General features: G+C 48.9%; 1 protein-coding gene and 2 non-coding genes across 4 annotated transcripts; all 3 read left to right on the top strand.

The window, feature by feature from the left end:
* Nucleotides 1-68: 68 nt before the first annotated feature.
* Nucleotides 69-18,247, top strand: RPL3 (ribosomal protein L3). 2 transcript variants are annotated; one of them, XM_050917512.1, is made up of 10 exons: nucleotides 69-72; nucleotides 8,102-8,294; nucleotides 9,008-9,176; nucleotides 10,180-10,315; nucleotides 11,773-11,959; nucleotides 12,482-12,642; nucleotides 14,836-14,937; nucleotides 16,301-16,396; nucleotides 17,045-17,164; nucleotides 18,134-18,247. In XM_050917512.1, exons 1-10 carry the CDS (start codon nucleotides 70-72, stop codon nucleotides 18,176-18,178), a joined length of 1,212 nt encoding a protein of 403 aa, XP_050773469.1. In that variant the 5' UTR covers nucleotide 69; the 3' UTR covers nucleotides 18,179-18,247. The 2 variants fall into 2 exon arrangements, with proteins under 2 accessions (XP_050773469.1, XP_050773460.1); XM_050917503.1 differs by lacking the exon at nucleotides 69-72 and adding an exon at nucleotides 6,222-6,288.
* Nucleotides 12,128-12,220, top strand: LOC127043381 (small nucleolar RNA U83B). Its single transcript, XR_007772241.1, has one exon. It is a non-coding gene; the product is annotated as a small nucleolar RNA U83B (small nucleolar RNA).
* LOC127043382 (small nucleolar RNA U83B) lies at nucleotides 17,497-17,587 on the top strand. Its single transcript, XR_007772242.1, has one exon. It is a non-coding gene; the product is annotated as a small nucleolar RNA U83B (small nucleolar RNA).
* Nucleotides 18,248-19,584: the final 1,337 nt, after the last annotated feature.

Here is a 19,584-nt window from a genome sequence, read left to right on the forward strand (position 1 = left end):
CCAAGAGAGACTGGGGAATCCCCATCTTTCTAGGTTTTTAAAAACAGGTTGGACAAACATCTCGCAGGGATGGTCTAGGTTTACTGGGTCCTGCTGCAGTACAGACGGCTGGACCTAATGACTTCTCGAGATCCAGCCATAAATATCTATTATTCTATTGTCAAAGCTTACAAAGGGTATTGGAAGGGATACAAATCCTCATGCTTCAAAATTTAAATCAATCTCTAACTAGTAGAGATTAGGATTTAGACCTTAATGGGGGAAAATTACCCTACATCTGCCTTATGTGAGGTTTCTTGCACTTTCCTCTCCATCATCTGATGCTGGCCCTTCTTGGACACAGGATACTGGACTAGATGGAACAGAAGTTTAACACAGTGCTGCAATTCCTGTAGTATCTTGGGTAGTTTAAAATCCTCATTTTAGGAAATGTGTTGTGTGGCACAAAATAACTCCTGCCACCCCATAACGCTGCCCGGGCACTGTGCTCTCCTTTCCTAGTTCAACATCCTCCATGCCGTGACCCAGTGTCTGCCAACCACCCAAGTCCTCCTTCAGCTCTCTGTCATGACTGAACATCCTCTTGTCACTGTCTCGGTGTTTCTTAAGGGCTGCTCACACGGTATCGACACTGCGCGTGGGGACTACAGCATGCTGAGAGCGCCTGCTTTGTTCTGCTCTGGTATAACAGGCAGGGCTGACTTTATGAATGGCGGGGCCCGATTTGAATACCCGGCAGCGGTCCGGGGCTTTGGCAGCACGGGGTCTGCTCAGGGTCTTCCGCAGCACCGAACGCCCCCCGCTGCCAAAATGCCACCGAACCCCCCACAGCGGACTCCTCACCACCACCGAAATGCCACCAAAGCCCCAGAGCGGATCCCCCACCGCCGCCAAAAGGCTGCTGAAGCCCCAGGGCGGACTCCACCCCCCCGCCACTGGATGAATAGAAAAAAATAAATTTAAAAGATACCTAAGGCGTGGGGCCCTCTTAGACGCGGGCGCGGGGCCCTCTTAGGAGCGGGGCCCGATTCCAGGGAATTGGGGGAATCGGCTTAAAGCCGGCCCTGATAACAGGGTCCCTCTTTGGAGAGCAATATCAGCTCTCTGCCCTGCTCTAGGTCTGATCTCGGGCTACCATGGCCAACTTCCTAGTAACTGGACCATCCCTGCCCCACATCTTCCCCCCAGAGTCTCTGCCCTGACTCTTCACCCGAGGCCTGGCCCCTGCCCCGCTTCTTCCTCCCAGATCCCACCCAGCCCCAACTCTTCCCTCGAGGCCCTGACCCCAGGAGCAGCGCCAGGGTTTTTGGCGCCCTAGGCGGGGGTCCTTCGGCGCTCCTGGCAATTCTGTGGCGGGGGGGTCCTTCCGCGCTCCCGGTCTTCGGGACACTTTGGCGGCGGGTCCCGGAGCGAGTGAAGGACCTGCCGCAGAATTGCTGCCGAAGACCCGGAGCGCAGAAGGACCCCCTGCCGCCGAATTGCCGCCAAGGGCAGCAAAATGCCACCCTCTCAAATCCTGGTGCCCTAGGCGACCGCCAAGGTCACCTAAATGGAAGCACCGGCCCTGCCTGACCCCCACTTGCTCCTCTCCCCTCATCAACTCCAGCATGAGCAGCCTCAAGGGACTTTCAAACCCTAGCTCCAGGCCACCTGGGAGTGCAGGTCAGAAGAGCCCTGTGGCTTCACGGGAGCAGCCAGGCAGCTCTGCTGGTGAACTAGGATGCAGCCCTCTGGCACAGCAGTCAGGGCCGGATTAAGGTTACGAGGGGCCTAAGGCTAATGGGAGGGAAGGGCCTAAGTATGAATTACATATTGCAAAAAAATTATGAAGTCATCGAACTTTTATCTACATATGTATTTACATATTATTTATTTATGTAAAATTAACAAATTTATTCTACTCTCACTACACTCAATTCTTCAAACAATTTTTTCCCCCTAGCTTTAGCTGTGGCAAAGTCATGAATGATGTCATTGTAATTCAAAGACCCGATGATTTCATTCTCAATGCTCAAGGGGGATCAGAGCACTGAGATGCTCTTCAGTCATGGTGGATTGAAGGATATTTTTGATGCTTGTTGGAGAACGTTCCTTCTCTCTTCTACTACTGTTAGTGATCATTAGTGACAAATTCAGCCATAATGCAGCTTCAACATTTGGGAAATATTCTATCACAGAGGTGGGCAAAGTACGGCCCACGGGCCGGATCCTGCCCAGCCGGAGTTCCTGCCCCAGGAGGTTTGCCCCCTCCCCCGCAGCCTCAGCTCACCCTGCCGCTGGTGCAACGCTCTGGGCGGGGGACTGCGAGCTCCTGGGGCAGCGCAGCTGCAGAGCCCAGCCTGACCCAGTGCCCTGTGCTGTGCAGTGGCATGGATAGCGCCAGCCTGGCACCTGTCCTGGTGCTCTGGGCGGCACGGCTCTAGCGCCACCAGCCATGGGTGCTCCAGGCAGCGTGGTAAGGGGGTGGGAGGTGTGGGTGGACAGAAAGCAGGGGAGTTCGGGGTGGGGGGTTGGATAGAGGTTGGGGAGTTCAGAGGGCGGGGAATAGACGGATTGAATGGGGGCAGGCGTCCCCAGGGGGGGCAGTCAGGAAAGAGAGGGGGGGTTGCATAGGGTGGTGGGGGGCAGTCAAGGGCACGGGTTCCTGGGGTGGTCAGGGGACAGGGAGAAGGGGTGGTTGGATGGGGCAGGGGTCCCGGGCAGAAGGGCTGTCAGGAAACAGGGAGGTTGGATGGGGCAGGAGTCCCAGGAGGGGCCATCAGGGGGCAAGAAGCGGGGGGGGGGGTAGGGGGTGGGCTGTTTGGGGAGGCACAGCCTCCCCTAATCGGCCCTCCATACAATTTCCGAAACCCGAAACCCCAGGCCAAAAAGTTTGCCCACCCCTGTTCTATCACATTGGATTCAGTGATAACTCGGTACATCCAAATAGATTTGCTTTTGTCATCTTTTTCTCTATATATCTGAGAGTGATGTGAATTCAACAAATTGAAGAAATTCTTTAGTAAAATCTACTGGGAGATCATCTGGCTACTTCTGACACAGATGTTTGATACCTTCACTGACTTGGGAACTTCAAATGTTAGGTAAAAAATCTGTCAGAACACTAAAGGTTTTAATATTTTTGTGAGCCTTGATCCAATGTTCTAATGAACACTTCAGTTTGTCAATGATTGTGATGAAGGTATTAACTCTGAAGGCCTCCATGTCACTGAATGAGTGGGCAGTTGCATTGTCGCATGTCTTCTGTCTTTTGTGGTGTTTGGCTGACTTATACTCATGGTTAGCAGTCCTTGCAGCCCCCTGAATTTCACACTCATCAAAACTATCCCACATTTGTGGAGGAACAGTTCCAAGACTCCTCATTGATTTACAGCAGTGGAAAGGTCAATTTGAGCACTTTGCAAGCTTAGACTGCACCTATGGAATGGCTGAAGTATATCATTGCAGACCACAAACAAAATACCAGTTTCCAAAGTGCGCATTGCATCACTCAGGATCTTTGCATCTTTTTTTGTTGATGATTTTTGAGATTCATCATCCTTGATGCTCTCTAGCGCTTCAAGGATGGTGAGATATCCCAGAACAACTGCTTTCACAGCTTCAGTGTTGGCACTCCACCGTGTCCCTGAGAGTGATTTGGGCACTGGGCATCCCTTTGGTAGTGAATCTCTAAGAATTATCCAATGACTGGTTGATGCAGAGAAAAAACTGTAAAATTCTTGGACAAATCCAAAAAAAGAAACTGCTTCAACACAACAATCCACGGCAGACTGGCCAACAAGTTTGAGTGAGTGTGCAGCACGTGATATGTAGTCAACCAAAGCATTGCGCTCTTTTATCTTTGCCTGCATCCCTGAATATTTGCCACTCATATTGCTTGCGCTGTCATAGCTTTGGCCACAACAAAGGCTAATGTCAATCCCATTTTCAGTGAGGAAATAGAGTAGGTACGAGGCAAGTTTCTCCCCTGTGTGGCTGGTGATGTTTATGAAGGTCATGAAATGCTCAATTGGTTCTCTGCGTAGCACATAATGCAAGATGACAGTCAGTTGATCTACATGTGACACATCCGGCATTGAGTTGACGAACCCTGAAAAAAATCCCACATCTTTGATCTCATCTACAATGGCCGATAGCATCTTCTTTGCTAGCAGTGCAATGAATTAATCACCAATAGTCTTTGATAGATATAATGAATGGCCTTTTCCATGACTTGCATGTTCACTGATGTGCTGAGCTAAGAATGGGTCGAACTTAGCGATTAGCTCTAGAACGCCATTGTGTTTCTATCCAACAGTCTCATCTGAGCCACAGAATGGCAGACCACGCTCAGCAAGAAAAACTATGGTTTCAGCTACATGTCTGAGAACATTCTTCCAATAAGCACGAGCTTCCCCAAAATGGTTTTCCATTTGCATATCAATTCTGCCACTAACCTTCTTTCGGGCATGGTAGCTGCTAACTGACAATGTATGCTGCTCACTCATTGCATGACTGGTAATGTATGCAGTATTCTTCCAATCACTGAAGCCGCCACAGAACATTCCCCACTTTTTGGTATCAGAAAACAGGCAGCAATAAAAACAGTACACTTTCTTCTTAGAAGGCAAATAGATGAGCCATTCTTGCTTGCCAATCTCTTTGTTAGGCTTCACATATTCAAACACTGATTTAGTCAGGTGATGATTCTGATTGGTGTACTCTCGCTTTGTCAAAGAAAAGTCAGCATCTAGATTCTGGCATTTCTGTGGGCCATTCTCAGTCCAATATGCAATGAAATCTTGAGAAGTCATGTCTCACTCATCTGGATCACTGGAGAAGGATACTTTTGTATTATTATCACTGGGAAAGTCTTCAGAGGAGTGAGGTGAGACTGCAGCTAGAGAAGTCACAGGAGGCTGCTCCTTTTCATCAAGCGCAGCAGGTTCACTTGGGCTGGTATTTGCCTGGACTTCCTCACCACCAGATTTAGGAGGAGGAAAAAACGTTAGGAGCAAAGGAGTACCTTTCGGCACTAAATCTTGTCTTTGCCGCCTTTCTTTGGCCTCCTTCAATTTCTGCCATCATCCTTTCTTCGACATGGTTTCTATTGTCCAGTGTAGGCCTTCTGTGTACAAAGTTCAATATTGCTTGGGCCCATAAACACTTACTTAGCCCACAAAGACAAAATCACAACCACCATAATTTGAATTCACAATCTTGATGGCTTAATTTGTACAAAGTAATATCTAATGAGACAAAACATTTCCGATGGCTCTGCTACCATCGCTCAGCTGTTACTTCAATATGGAATGGAGGGCCTAAAAATTAGGGCCTAAAGTAGGTCTTAAAAATAGGAGGGCCTAAACTATAACCTTATTAGCCTATGGGTTAATCCAGCCCTGACAACAGCCTCCCGCCTCCCTCTGCACTGCCTGCCAGCAGCCCCCTTCCCTGCCCACTTGAGCCCTCCCTGCCCTGGAGCTGCCTGAGCATGCAGCCAGGGGAAGCACTGGCTGGCAGGGTAGCTTGTAGGGTGACCAGATATCCTGATTTTATAGGGATAGTCTGGATTTTTTGATCTTTTTCTTACATAGGCCCCTATTACCTCCCATCCCTGTCCTGATTTTTCACACTTGCTGGCTGGTCACCCTAGTAGCTCATGTTCCTTCCCAACTGGGGCATGTTCCATGCCTGCTGGGAGTCCCCCATCCCCTGCCCGCAGTAACTGGACTTTTTGTGTCCGCTCAATACATCTCACACCGAAAACCAGACCTCTGGCAACCCTCTGTCCTGAGCCAGCCTGGCCTAGAGCTGCCTCAGCCAGAGGCACCATCCTCCCAGCCTGACTCAGCAGCCTCCTGTCACCCAGCCCCACCTGCCATGGAGACCTGGGGGCGAGGGGGGCCGGCTCTGGTCCCCTCAGGGGAGTTCAGTCAGGGCTGGTGAACAGCCTCCACCCCCTCACAGGAGCTGCTGTGACTTTAAGAGGTTCCCTCCCACCCTGAGCTTGGCTCCTCTTACCGCCCAGGTGTGTCCCCCCCCTCGCCCTGAGTGACTTTCAGTGAGGTTCACAAGCCTATAGGCATTAAGCTTTCGCATTCTTAAGAAGTATGGCCCTAACCATGAGCCATAGCTGCTCACCCACTGCAGTTCTACTGGGGGGGAAGGCGGGGATGATGTGTAAACGCGCATGCGCAGCGGTGATCGTACGACGTTACGTAAGGCGACGTGAAAGAGGTTATAAATAGCGCGTGCGCGGCCTACCGATCCCTTTCTACTAGTTCGGTGCGGCAGCCAGCAGAGATGGTAAGTGGCCTTGGAGCGGGTGTCAGGCCGCGTCTCGCCATCCCCGGACATCGCCGCCATCCCGGCCCCGGCCGCCCCCGCACCTGACCCCGATGCCAAGGGGGCCCTGCTGGAGGCAGCGCGGGGCCCATTTCGTGGGCTAGGGGGCGGGGGAGGGGAGCCGAGGCTGGAGAGTGGCCCCCTCCCGGGCCGGAGGGACGCTCGCTGCCTGGACGCGCGGAGCTGTAGGGGTGGCGGGGGGGGAAGGGCTATGACGGGCCCGGGCTGAGGGCGCGGAACTGCAGAGCCCCCGGGTTAGAATCGCTTGTAGGCGGCTCTGCCACGTGTTAGGTGGGATGGGGGAATGAGTCGGGGAGAGCCCGCCTGGCACCATGGGGCACCCAGGCTTTACAGAGCAGTCGCATGGGGGTCTCCCGCCTTCGCTTTACTTTCTGGGGCCTGATCTACGTCTGTAGCGAGGTGCTGCCTCCTGCGCCTTACTCCTCTTCAGGAGATCGGGGGGTACAGATGGGCTGCAGCCCAAAGCTTATTGATGGAGGCTTCAGCTGTAGTTGACTCACTTCCCTCACTCTTAAGTGAGGCTTTGCTCTGAAAAGGGACAGGCACTGGCAGATCTGCCCCCTGTATATGCCCCCGTGATGCTGACTTTAGGACTAAAATGAGCTCTTGCTGACTTTAATTTTGCTATCCTGGGAAGGCAGGGCAGTTGCGTGTAAGGTGAAGTCTCGTCTAGCTTGTGTGTCACTAGTATTGCTAATGGAATTGCATTTGCAGGGCCAGATTTTCTCAGTGTAATAATGCCTAAAGCTGTTTTGAAGTGGGGATGGGGAAGTTTGTCCAGGTGTAAATGGCAACGTTTGGTCTTGCAGAGCCTGTTATTGCTAGTGCTTACAGGCAATTTGCAAGAAACTGGGGACAGCTTAATGAACTTTGAAAAGAACACACTCACAACTGATAAAAATACTTTCTGCCCAATGTGACTGCTATAGCAGTTGCCACAAGATAAACTTAAAAGTTTATTAGAATTTAAGGGGGTTTGACTTCCGGAAAATGGAGGGCACTGTAGTTAAATGACGTAGAACAGGTTAGCCCAGAATTGTCCATTAGCACTTATTGCACCTTCCTTAAGCATGTAGTATTTGCCACCATTCCAGTATGGATACTGGATGGACCATCAGCCTGAATTGGTCTGACAATTCTTAGGATCTTAAGTAACCCATTTTGGGATGAGTGTGCAGAGCTGGCAGTTAAGAAATCCTTGTTTTTGTAAGCTAATCACATTTCATCTAAAATAAGTGATTCCAATGAAGTTGGACCCCATGGAGCAAATTTTGTTATGTCACTTTTCAGAGTAGAGTCACATTTTGCTATTAATTTCTGTAATCTGTAAAAATTCCCATGTGTCTCCATTCCTATGCACGTGGGGTTGGGAGGAGGGTTTCTTGTGGAGAACTGCCCTGACAAAACACTTGTGGCATTTTTGCTTTCCTCTTAGTAAACATTTAACTAGAATGGCAGAACCTCATCCTTCAAAAAACCTTTATATTATGTCTTTAAGTTTTCCTTAGTCATGTGAACAAATCTGATTGACACATGTAAGGCCCTGATGTATTCACCATTCTAAAATGGTAACACTCCAAACAGAAGAGCTGGTGGAGAGGAGAGGAACTTCTAGAAAGCAGGACATACTGGTATGCCTGTGTAATGGCCCCCTCTCAAAGAGAACAAGAGAGACAGCAACTAGTATGCCATTAAGGGCAAATTAATCACTCAGGCAATATGAGTGTTAAAAGTATGTCTCTTTTTTTTGTAGTCACACCGTAAGTTCTCAGCTCCAAGACATGGATCCCTTGGCTTTCTGCCCCGCAAACGCAGCCGTCGACATCGGGGCAAAGTGAAGAGTTTTCCCAAGGATGACCCCAGCAAACCCATCCACCTCACTGCCTTTCTTGGGTACAAGTCTGGCATGACCCACATTGTCCGGGAAGTGGACAGACCTGGATCTAGTATGTATTTCTCCGCTGCTCTTCTTATAGGCGGTCACTATACAGCTTTTTTTCCCTACACTGAGGTAGTGGGAGTAGACAGTCAGGTTCACATGGGTACCTGGGTTTGATTCCCAGTCTGATTTCTGCCAAGTCCTTGATGTTCTTTTACACTGGGTCCTCGGCTGTTGTTTCCAGTTGCTAGTTATAAAAGCAAGCTCCCAATGGCTAATGGTTATGTCCTCCTCACCAGTTCCAGACTTTGTGCCTAGCTGGTGGTTGGTGTCTTATTTTTCTGTAACTGCTATTCTTGGGGTGTGTAGATGACTTGCCAATGAGCTTGCTGGAGTGGTAGAACTGTGTTGTAGCAGACTACTGATGATGATCCTTTCTCGACGGGCGGACATAAGGAAATCGCCTCTGGTGCTTTTTGCTGATTGTCGAGTCCTGAATGTAGTTCTGTTATCAGCTACCACCCAGCTCAGTTAGAATGGCTTCTCCATTTTACACCACAGGGCCAACCTTGGGTTTTAGAATAGCATCTAGGCACCATTATACCCTTGGGGTGCTTCATAGCTCAAGTGGCTAATCAGGGTCCCCTCACCCATGGAGCCCACTGACTCTAGCTGCGTAAAGACCTTTTAGGAGTCACTGGACCTTCCTGATACTTTGGGGGTGGTGGTGTTTTTTCTGCTATGATGCTAACTGTCACAATGTGTTTTTGTCTTTCCTAGAGGTGAACAAGAAGGAAGTCGTAGAGGCAGTCACTGTGGTAGAGACTCCTCCCATGGTCATTGTGGGCATCGTGGGCTACGTGCAGACTCCCCGTGGCCTCCGCACCTTCAAGACCATCTTTGCTGAGCACATCAGTGATGAGTGCAAGAGACGCTTCTACAAGAACTGGTAAAACACATGGAGCGAGGGACCTCTTTTAATCTAGCCTCCAGAGCCTGTTTCTTGCATTGCTGGCTCTTTTGAATGAGCGTAGTGGTATTGTAGTTTTCAGTCTGAACTGTTCACTTCAGGGCTCCGACATCACAGCTAGTGATTGGCCCTTGGAGATCTAGGTGCTAGGCTGAAGTTTCTCATCACATAATAGTATACAACAGCAACTGGCTGGAATAGTGATTGCTTAATGCTTGTCAAGTGCTGTTTATAGTGGGGCTTGGAGATCAAGTTAACTGTCTGTGTGAAGGCACTGTACATGGTTTTCCTCTATGGATGGACATAAGGAAATTGCCTCTGGTGCTTGTTGCTGATTGTTGTCTTGAGCATAATCCTTTTTTCTCAGGGAAGCAGTGAAGATTTTTTTTTCTTATCACTCTTCCGTGCATTGCTGTCATGCTTTCATGTAAGGTCACTCTGACAATGAGGCTCTAGTGGGGTTGTCAGGTTCTCCTTTTCTTATGGGATTAGGAAGGATTTCTCCTAGATGCTTTTCATGAAGTTCCCACGCTACCAGGATAAAGAGGTCCCCAAATGAATGCACGAATGGTGTTTTGGATATTACAGTTGATGTAAGAGGACATCAATGCAAGTCAGGGTTGAAAGATGTAGGACTTCGTAGACTTTGAAGCAAGGCAAGAGCATTCACAGCAGTATTTTAAGGCAACAGATAATCAGCTGATAGGCACTGTATTGTTGCAGAGCACTGCTCTGATATTTTGTGAGTGTTTTATACTGTTTATTAATATGCTTTGGATGAATTAATGGCAGCTCCGCTCAGCTCTGGCAACCCAGCCTCTGTCTGATGAGCTCCAGGCTCCGCTTGCTGGTGGAAAAGATTCCTTAGAAGCTGGCAATGAGCCGAAACCAACTCGGGTGGCAGCTCCTTCCGCTCACTCCCCTTTCCTTGGGGGACTGATGAAGGGCTACGCTTTACTCTCTCTGTACTCTGCTCCTGAAGGCACAAGTCCAAGAAGAAGGCCTTCACCAAGTATTGCAAGAAGTGGCAGGATGAGGAGGGCAAAAAGCAGCTAGAGAAGGATTTCAATAGCATGAAGAAGTACTGCCAGGTTATCCGGGTCATGGCTCACACTCAGGTGAGTGTTCTGTCCACTTCATAAAGAGGGCTCAGACTTGGGGGTACAGAGAATCCTCAGGGGCTAGGGTTGTCCTGCCATTGGCCACAAACTCACTCCATTGCTGCTCTCAGATTCCTTGTCCCCCGAAATCTGGTGCTCAGTGTTAATATCTAATATTCATAGAGGCAGTGTGGTCTACTGGATCGCTCACTGGACTGGGACTCCAAAGACCTGAGTTCTATTCCCAGCTCAGTTACTGGTCTGCTTAGTGAACTTGGGCAAGTCACTTCCCCTCGGTTTCACATCTGTACATGGGGATAATGGTACTGAGTTCCATTGGAAAGCACTTTGTTTTATACTGATTACCCAGCTTTTATACTGTGCTTTTATAGTATTATGCTTGACTTCAAAGTCTTATGCAGACAACTAACAAATCCTTGCTGTATCCCTCAGAGGTAAGGTCCCCTCCCCATTTTACAGGTGTGAAAACCTGGTGCGCGTGTGTGTGTGTGTCTCAGAGCTGGCATTGGAACTTGAGTTCTTGGGCTCCATCCTGTGCTTAGACCACCTCCTCTCTTTCCGATTATAGTTACAGCTAGAAATAGGATTGAATGTTTTAGCCTCCGTCCTAGGATCCTCTGGCCCCCATGGAAATCTCCTTTACTTCACTTGGTTTTAAAAAATGGATGGCTGCTGTAGCTTCAGACCAAGGATATGTGGGCAGTGCTTTCCTGTGGAGACCATGCGTGGCTTTTATTAATCAGCCAGATTAATCAGGTCTTTGCTAAGCAGCGTGAAGCTCTTCCCTCCATCTGATCCCTGCATGAGTGCCAAATACTTACAGACTGAGGAATGTAACAGGATCTCCTGTGTGGCAATAAGTGGAGTAAGCTGCCTGATCACAAGACTTTAATATATTAGAGATGGCCTCTTGTGGCAAGCAGCAAAGGGGGAGGTACACCTGCTGTCAGCATTTTAATGTCTGTCCCCCTTTTCCCAAATATAGTATAGAACACTGGGTATGTTATGTGACCTTACTTAAGCCTCTGGGACTGAGTAACAGCCTTATATTCAGTCCTTTTTTAAGATCCTCGGCCTGGCGACCAGCTGTAAGGGTGGTGTGAGGTATGTGTTACTGCTGCTCCGTGTGAGCTCAAAAGCTTGTCTCTGTCACCAACAGAAATTGGTTCAATCAAAGGTATTACCTAACCCACCTTGTGTCTCTACTGCTTTTCTCATTCCCTTTGGTGATCTGGCTGCCAGAAACTTAGGCCTGTCTGTGCCATTGTACAGCCTTGATAATTCTTCCCTTAACCCCAGAGCTTCAGTGTTCCAAGCATTGTGTATATTGTGACTGGGATACAGCAGAGATGGAAAAATCCATCAGAGTCAGGATGTGAATCTCAGAGATTGCACTAGAGATCTCAGCGCTTTGTCTGGGTTATAATAGAGCTAATTTTAGGTCTGTCTTCCAGATGCGTTTGCTTCCGCTGCGGCAGAAGAAGTCTCACCTGATGGAGATCCAAGTGAATGGTGGCACCATCGCTGAGAAAGTGGACTGGGCCCGGGAGAAGCTGGAACAGCAGGTGCCTGTGTCAACTGTCTTTGGCCAAGATGAGATGATTGACGTCATTGGAGTCACCAAGGGCAAGGGATACAAAGGTAGATGTCATGGCTGCCTCCCTCTTGTTTCTCCAAGGCTTCAGTCTGACCAGAACCCACAGTTTAGAGAAGAGTTGTTTGTAATCCACCCCCACTCTTGCCCTGATACATAGGGCATGAGTCGGAGGGGGTGGGGTATCTTCAGTTTTGCTCTCACATCAGAAATGGACTGTTCAATGATGAGGCCATGGAATACGTGCTGGGCACAGCATCCGACATCCATGAGGAATCATTCCATGCTGCCTTCCTTCTGAGAACAGCACTCAGGGAATAGTTCGGGAAAACGTGGGCAGCTGTGGGTGGGTCTTCGGCAGAGAGTCGTTATTCACAACACCCATATCTAATCATTACACTGATCCAAATTTCTGTTGGTGTTGCACTGGATACACATTCTCCTTATGCAACAGCCACAAACAGTGTGCATAGTGTTGTCCCAGGCTAATTACAAACACCTCTGTAATGAAGACATATGCCGCAGCTGACAGTCCTACAATGCTGTAATGTTTTGTTTTCTTGTTTCAGGTGTCACCAGCCGCTGGCATACCAAAAAGCTGCCCCGCAAGACCCACAGGGGTCTGCGGAAAGTAGCCTGCATTGGCGCTTGGCATCCTGCTCGTGTGGCTTTCTCTGTGGCCCGAGCTGGTCAGAAAGGATACCACCATCGCACAGAAATTAACAAGAAGGTAAGTCTGAGATGTGTATTGAAGTGTCCTGGACAAACTAGAGTCCTGGTTCCCCTCGGTGGATGGTAAAGGTCACTGCAGAATTATCAAGCACACTGAAGGTTCCAGACTACAGTTCAGGTTTTATTTGTTTGACTAGAGTTGGCAGCCAGCAACCTTGCAAAGTAATTCAGCTTCCCCAGCTTACTATTACTTGCCAGTACTGCAACTTGTTCGCATGTACAGATACTTCATGAAATGGCTGGATCTGCACCCCCGCCTTCCAAGTTCGGCAGGACAAGGGCAGAAAGAGCCAGAGTTACTCGTATTTTTTAAAGATGAGGGTTCTCTATAAGACTCCTGTAATCAACCTGAAAGCTGAATGTACAGTGGTCTATGGTGAGCTCAGGCTGTGCCTAGGACCAGCACTTAAGCTGCTTAGTTGTATTTTATATTTAGGGCCCTACCAAATTCGTGGCTGTGAAAAATGTCTCAGACAGTGAAATCTGGTCTCCCCCATGAAATCTCGCTATTGTAGGGGGGTTGTGGTATTGCCACCCTTTGTGCGCTCCCTTCAGAGCTTAGTGGCCAGAGAGCAGTGGTGCTCCCAGCCATCCAGCTCTGAGGACAGCATTGCCAACAGTGGCAGCACAGTAAGGGTGGCATGATGGGCGGGGTGGGGGGGAATATCACATTTTTGCAGGGGGCAGCGATGACCTTATGATTGGGTGACTGCCCAGGGCACAGTGGTCAGGGGGGTGGGATCACTGTGGTTGGGGGCACACCAACTGGGGGGCTCCTACCGTGTGCCAGACTCCAGCTGCTAGTCCCGACCACGCTATGGAGGGATGGGACTTCCTCTTCTCCTGCATGGGCTGCTCCTGGGGGGCAGGTCAGATCCACTTCCACTGCCAGCACAGAAGTATATGTAGCACTATCATACCATGCCATTCTTCTGCACTGCTGCTGGCGGCGGTGCTGCCTTCAGAGCTTGGTTCCTATCCAGCATCCACCACTCTCCAGGTGCCCAGCTCTGAAGGCAGCACTGCCACCAGCAGCAGCAGCACAGAAGTAAGGGTGGCAGTGCTGCCTGACTAAGGCAGGCTAGTTCCTACCTGTTCTGATACTGTGCTGTGCCCTGGAAGTGGCCAGCAGCAGGTCTGGCTCCTAGGCAGGGGACCCGAGTGCTGTCTGAGCTCTGGTTCCACACTCCCATTGGCAGGGAACCGGGAAATGGGGAGGGGGGCGGCGGCGCAGAGCTGCTTATGTGCTTCTGCCTAGGAGCCGGACCTGCTGCTGGCCGCTTCCGGAGCACAGTGCGGTCCACGGTGCCAGGACAGGCAGGAAGCCTGCCTTAGTACCTCTGCTGCACCACTGCCTGGGAGCTGCCCATGGTAAGCCCCCACCCCAGAGCCTGCACCCTCAACCTAAGCCCTGACCCCCTCCTGCACCCCATGCCCCAACCCAGAGCTCCCTTCCACACCCTGAACCACTCATTTCTGGCCCCACCCCGCAACCCTCACTCTTGCACCGCAACCCTCTGCCTGAGCCCCTCCCACACCCCAAACCTCATCCCCAGCTCCATTGGGTTGTGGGCATTAAAAATTTTCTTGAACTGGATCGCCAGAAAAAAAAGTTTGAAAACCACTGGTCTACACAGCAATGAAACAGCCCCACAGCCTGAGTCCCCATTGGCTGGCATGGGCCAGGTTTGGGTTTTCTTCCTATGTAGACATACCCTTAAACTTTTTTCTTTCCCCATCCATAAAAATGGGGACAAAGCTACTTTAACCCACTCACCTAAAACATGCTGTGGTACTGTCAAAGCAGTAGGTATTGCTGCAGTTAGTAAAGCTGAAATCAGGAAATTCAGCATAATTGAAATTATGGCTTTTTATTAATGTAACAGGTAAGTGGCCAAGAACATCTGTACACACAAGTTCTCAGAAAGTTAAAATACTTTTGATTTTATTCATAGGATGCCCTGGTGACAAGTGGAAGTGCAGTGACTGAGGCATTGGCTTCATGGTAGAGACAATGTTTGAGGCTCTTAATTACTGTACCTAAACACTAGCTACATTTGTTTTCTACGTTTCTCTGTGCTCAGCAAACTTGGTATGGGTTTGAACTACTGTTTCTGGATTAGATTTTCTGCCTCTGTCAAACCATTTCTCCCAGCACATGTGAAATAGCTTTGTCCTTTTGTCATTGTAGGTCTACAAGATTGGCCAAGGTTACCAAGTCAAGGATGGAAAGCTGATCAAAAACAATGCATCAACTGACTACGATCTCTCGGACAAGAGCATTAACCCTCTGGTGAGTGGCTTTCCGGCTGTTAAAGGTTTGGTGTGTGGGAAGGATATGGTAATTCAGTCTTGGACTGTGATCTCATAAACCAAACAGCTTATTCTAGCCTACTCAATAAGGAAAAGCTCAGGTACTGCAGGGAATGATATTGATTCCTTAGGTTGCATTCTTCTCTATCAATATTGAACAAGTGTAGCAGTGTAGTACTGTGGATTGCTGAGCTGTGTTGGTTGCAACACATTTGGTTGCAACTTAAAAGAATGCTGTCAACTTAAAAATTACACTTCATGTCTGAGGTTTTTTACCTATGATTGTTACTTGTAATACCTGTTGTAAAACCCACAAGGATTGGAGGGAGGACTCAAGCAGGTGTAGGACCAGAAACAACTAGTTCATTAAAATTGTCTAGGTTTCAAGTTTGTGTTCCTTTACCATGGTCCTTATCACTCTTGAGCATGAGAATCCCCAGGGAACTTTTTGCAAAAATTAGGCTTCTGTGTTTTCAACTTGGATAATTCTGTCAGTCTAAAATTCTCTGCTGTTTTCAGCTGGAGAAGCTTTCAGTTTCATTTCCATGACAGTGTACTCTTGCTGTGGATCATTAAATGGTTGCCTTTCAGTAGTGTGTAACTAGAATACTCTCATAGAGGCCTCAAACACTGAGTTTTTAGCCAAAAAATTGAAAGAAATGTTAGCCTCTTTAAGCCTGATTTTTTTTTTAGTTCTTAGCTGAAGAGAGAATAAGTGGTAGCTTGGGGGTTGGCATTTAGGGCGAAGTGGCTAGCCAGGTTGTAGCTCTGGAAAGTCCTTAGATAGGAGGCTGAGTGGTGAAGCTTTTGAGCCATGCTGTCTGCCTTGGGGGATGAGCCATTATGTGCCAGCTCTCTGCAGTGGAAGAGCAATATGCAGCCAGGCTGGACAAGTGGAGAGGTGGGGGCAGGAAGAGCTAACAAAAGTAGCTTGTGGCTTGCTGGGAGAGCATAATCCCTGTGTTAGAGCCTATGATGTAGCAAGGTGAAAGGACTGAAAGCTCCAGAGGCTGCTCTACTATATGCTGTGCTGCCACACTTCTCTGTGGAGCCATCCAGCAGCACAAAATAACTGCAGTTCTGGCCACACCTCTTACTTACCTCCTCTGGTCTGCCCTTCATGTCAGGCTGCACAGGGCTGTTGTACCTATGCTTCCAGGGACTCTCCCTTACCTTGGGGGTTTCCCTGGTAGGGAGGTCTGCTGGCCGTGAGTTCTTTACAGCCAGTATGTGTGTTGTGCAGGAACCCTGGCACCAGCAAAATCAGAGGCACTGTTTAGTTTAGGCCAGTACTTGCTAGTTCTGCATGGTACAGTGTGCTTAACTATTCTCTCTCTACTCAGGGCGGTTTTGTCCACTATGGTGAAGTGACCAATGACTTTATCATGTTGAAAGGCTGTGTGGTTGGGACCAAGAAGAGAGTCCTAACTCTGCGCAAGGTGAGCAATGCAAGAATATTGATTCTGCCAATCTGTGGGAGGGAGCCAGGATTCTGTTCTGCCTTGCCTCACACTTCAAATTAGAGTCCCTTTACCCCAAGAACATTGTCGTCTTTGATAAGGAGGGTGGGGGTGTTTCCATAGCAAGCTTGAAGAGAAAGTTCTGCTCTAACACAGGAGCGCACGCTGCCTAATACTAGTGAAATGCTCTTCAGAAACATTTAACAGTCCTGGGCACTGGACTCGGTGGGCTGTTGGTCTCTTCAGAATGCTACGTCCTGTTTGGTTGTTCATGAAGGACCCCATTGGGTTTGAGAACTCTTATGGCTCATGAAGCTTCTCTTGTACAATAGCTTAGCTTTTCCTTCTGCCTCTTAATGCTAACCTGTGGTGCCCACTCCATCCCCCTGTGCTCTTCCCTTGGCTAGTGTGATAACTGAGTGACTTGCTGATGCTGCTGTTAGAGCAGCTGGTGTCTTACCAGGCTCTTCAGCTCCCTGTTATGCTGGTGGTTTGGAATCATGTATGTTGCCCATAGAAATTTAATTTGAAAATATCCAATTATGACACATTCTAGCAGGGGATGCAAGTCCTGTGCCTAAAATTGGTGACTGCGCTGCTACTTTCTAACATGTCTCTTCCCCACAGTCCCTGCTTGTGCAGACAAAGCGTAGGGCCCTGGAGAAGATTGACTTGAAGTTTATTGACACAACTTCCAAATTTGGTCATGGCCGCTTCCAGACTGTGGAGGAGAAGAAGGCTTTCATGGTAAGGACATTGATATCCTGGAGCTCAGCTTTGTATTGTATTGTCTGGCTGCACAAGCATGCATCTCTGCAGACTTGGACAGAGGTGGGTGCCAATGCAGTGTGTTTCCACAGTGAAAACTGCAGTTAACTCAGCCATTGGGTCACTGGCACATGTGTATTCATGAGGCACAGCACAGCATAAGGCTGTGTAACTGTCCAGATGAAGTTTGGAATCCTATGGGAGGTTGATTTTTTTACAGGCTCATGTGATTGTGAACTCATTTAATCTACTGAGCCCTTCTTACCTGGCGCTGGGTGGGGCTTGGATGCTGCCCCCACCCCAGTATATGGGCTGTTCAGTGATGAGGCCATGGAACTAGCACTGTACAGTGTCCGACAGGCATGAGGAGACATTCTGTGCTGCCTTCTTTCTGAGAACCACTCTGGGGAACAGTGCTCAGGCAGTCGTGTGGGCTGTCTCTGCCCATGGCACATTGAGTATCTGATCTGTCCTTGGTGAGAAGCAGCAGATCTCCGGTCCCTTCTTGAACCTTGAAAGTTTTGAATGTGGCAAAAACTGGTTTTGCATAAGATTTCCTCCACCATTTCACACTGCATGCTTTCAAGAGGTGGAGCTCTTTATAAGCTGTTTAGTGCTTTCTCAGAAAGAGGAGGCAGTGATGATGGCTCTAAAGTTAGCTTTGCCACTAGGTGGTGCCAGATGTTGTTATATTGAAATTGTTAATTTGAGATGGTGCATAGCAGTGTAGCTTCACCAGCCTCCATTTCTGCTGCTTGCTTCAAGTTCAGCCACACACTTAAGCTAAGATCTACACCACAAGTAGGCCTTTGATCATTGTCTTCATTGATGGTTCAAAGCAAAAGTAACCTTCCACAATGAGGTATTGAGGACGGTAGGGTCTCCTACATTGGGGAGATGGTCAGTTCTGCTAGGTAACTGCTTGTTTGTTTGTTTGTTTTTTTGCAGGGACCACTCAAGAAAGATCGTATCGCTAAAGAGGAGACTGCTTAACATCTGGAACAGTCCTCTGCAGCTCTGGTCTGCCTCAGACAAATAAAACTACAGATATTTTCAAAAATAGCAACCCTCTTGCTTTATGAATGTCTGGGTAAAATCTGAGATTGCTTTTGCTGTGGGTCTTACCATATTTAGCCTTAGTTGGGTTACCATGGTAACTTGAGGCTTCATGTCCTGCCTTCTGCACCATACTTTCTCTGCAAGAGGGCGTCTGCAGCATAGTGAAAATTCCCTCACCACACTGACCACCTCTCCTTCCCCACAAATCCCTTTTTGAGGTTGTGAACAGGGAGTGGGGATACCAAAACCACACCCACTTATGCTCCAGGATGTAAGTTATCCTCTTAGGAGGTAATTTCCCCTACAGGGGATGTTATTCCATGATAGCCCACTTCTGGATTTCTGCACCTGGAATTGGCCTTTGCTGGGGACAAGAAACTGGACTAATGTTACCCTATTGTGATCTGCTATGGCAACTCTTGTAAACATAGTGCTTGGAGAAAGTACCAAGGAGACAGTCCCTGGAGTTCAGAGTCCTCTCTCCATAGAGTGCTCTGCTTCCCTCATGCCCTGCCCCCTCCACCAGGTGCCGTATGCCTGCCCTGGAAGGATCATCTCTAGTAAGTTTACTCTCCATGGCACTTAGGCCCCTCAGACTGCTAAGAGGTGCGTAAAGCCAGGTGGAGGGCTGCCCAAAGTATTCTGATTCCCCAGCAGTAATGCGTGTGAGGGGAGAAGCAGAACAGGTTTTTCCCTACCATGGTTGTTCTCTGGAACACCCAGCGGGGGAGGGGCTGGGAATACAATCTGAGGGAACCGTGCTCCCCTGCATCCTAGAACAGGAAGGGGAGATGCAAATCTTCCTTGAATTGCAGATTCTTTGAGTGCTTGCTTGTGCTGATTCCTTGCTAGGTGTGTGCACCACATGCAGTTGCCAGAGATTTTCCCCACAGTGATATCCATAGGGCTGGTCCTAGTATTCCCTGGAGCCCTGCGCACATGCTCTGGTATAAGGGGTGCCGCCAGCTCCACACCCTCTTACCACCTGTGAAGGTTGCTTGTAACAACTGTGCTCTTGCAAGGCTTTCCTAACTGGTCTGGACTCTGATCCCAAAGAATCTTGTCCCAGATAGCCACCTGCATCTGAGCTTGTCCCAAGCAGGCAAAGGTTCTGCCTCTGACCATGGTGACCCATGGCTGTACAGAGCACAAGTTTGAGCTGCGTTCCTCATGCAGTTACCGATCCTGGATATTTCCAGGGTCATGACATGGTCATCAATTTATACCTTTGTGCCCCACTACACTATCACTCAATAGGTCTGTGACTATGCCAGTTTTGGTAGAGCTGTGTTGCAATCAGCATGTCTGTGACAGGCCACCTCTGGGGATGCTGCTTATCA

Source organism: Gopherus flavomarginatus, chromosome 1 (genome assembly GCF_025201925.1).
Source record: "Gopherus flavomarginatus isolate rGopFla2 chromosome 1, rGopFla2.mat.asm, whole genome shotgun sequence".
NCBI lineage: Eukaryota > Metazoa > Chordata > Testudines > Testudinidae > Gopherus > Gopherus flavomarginatus.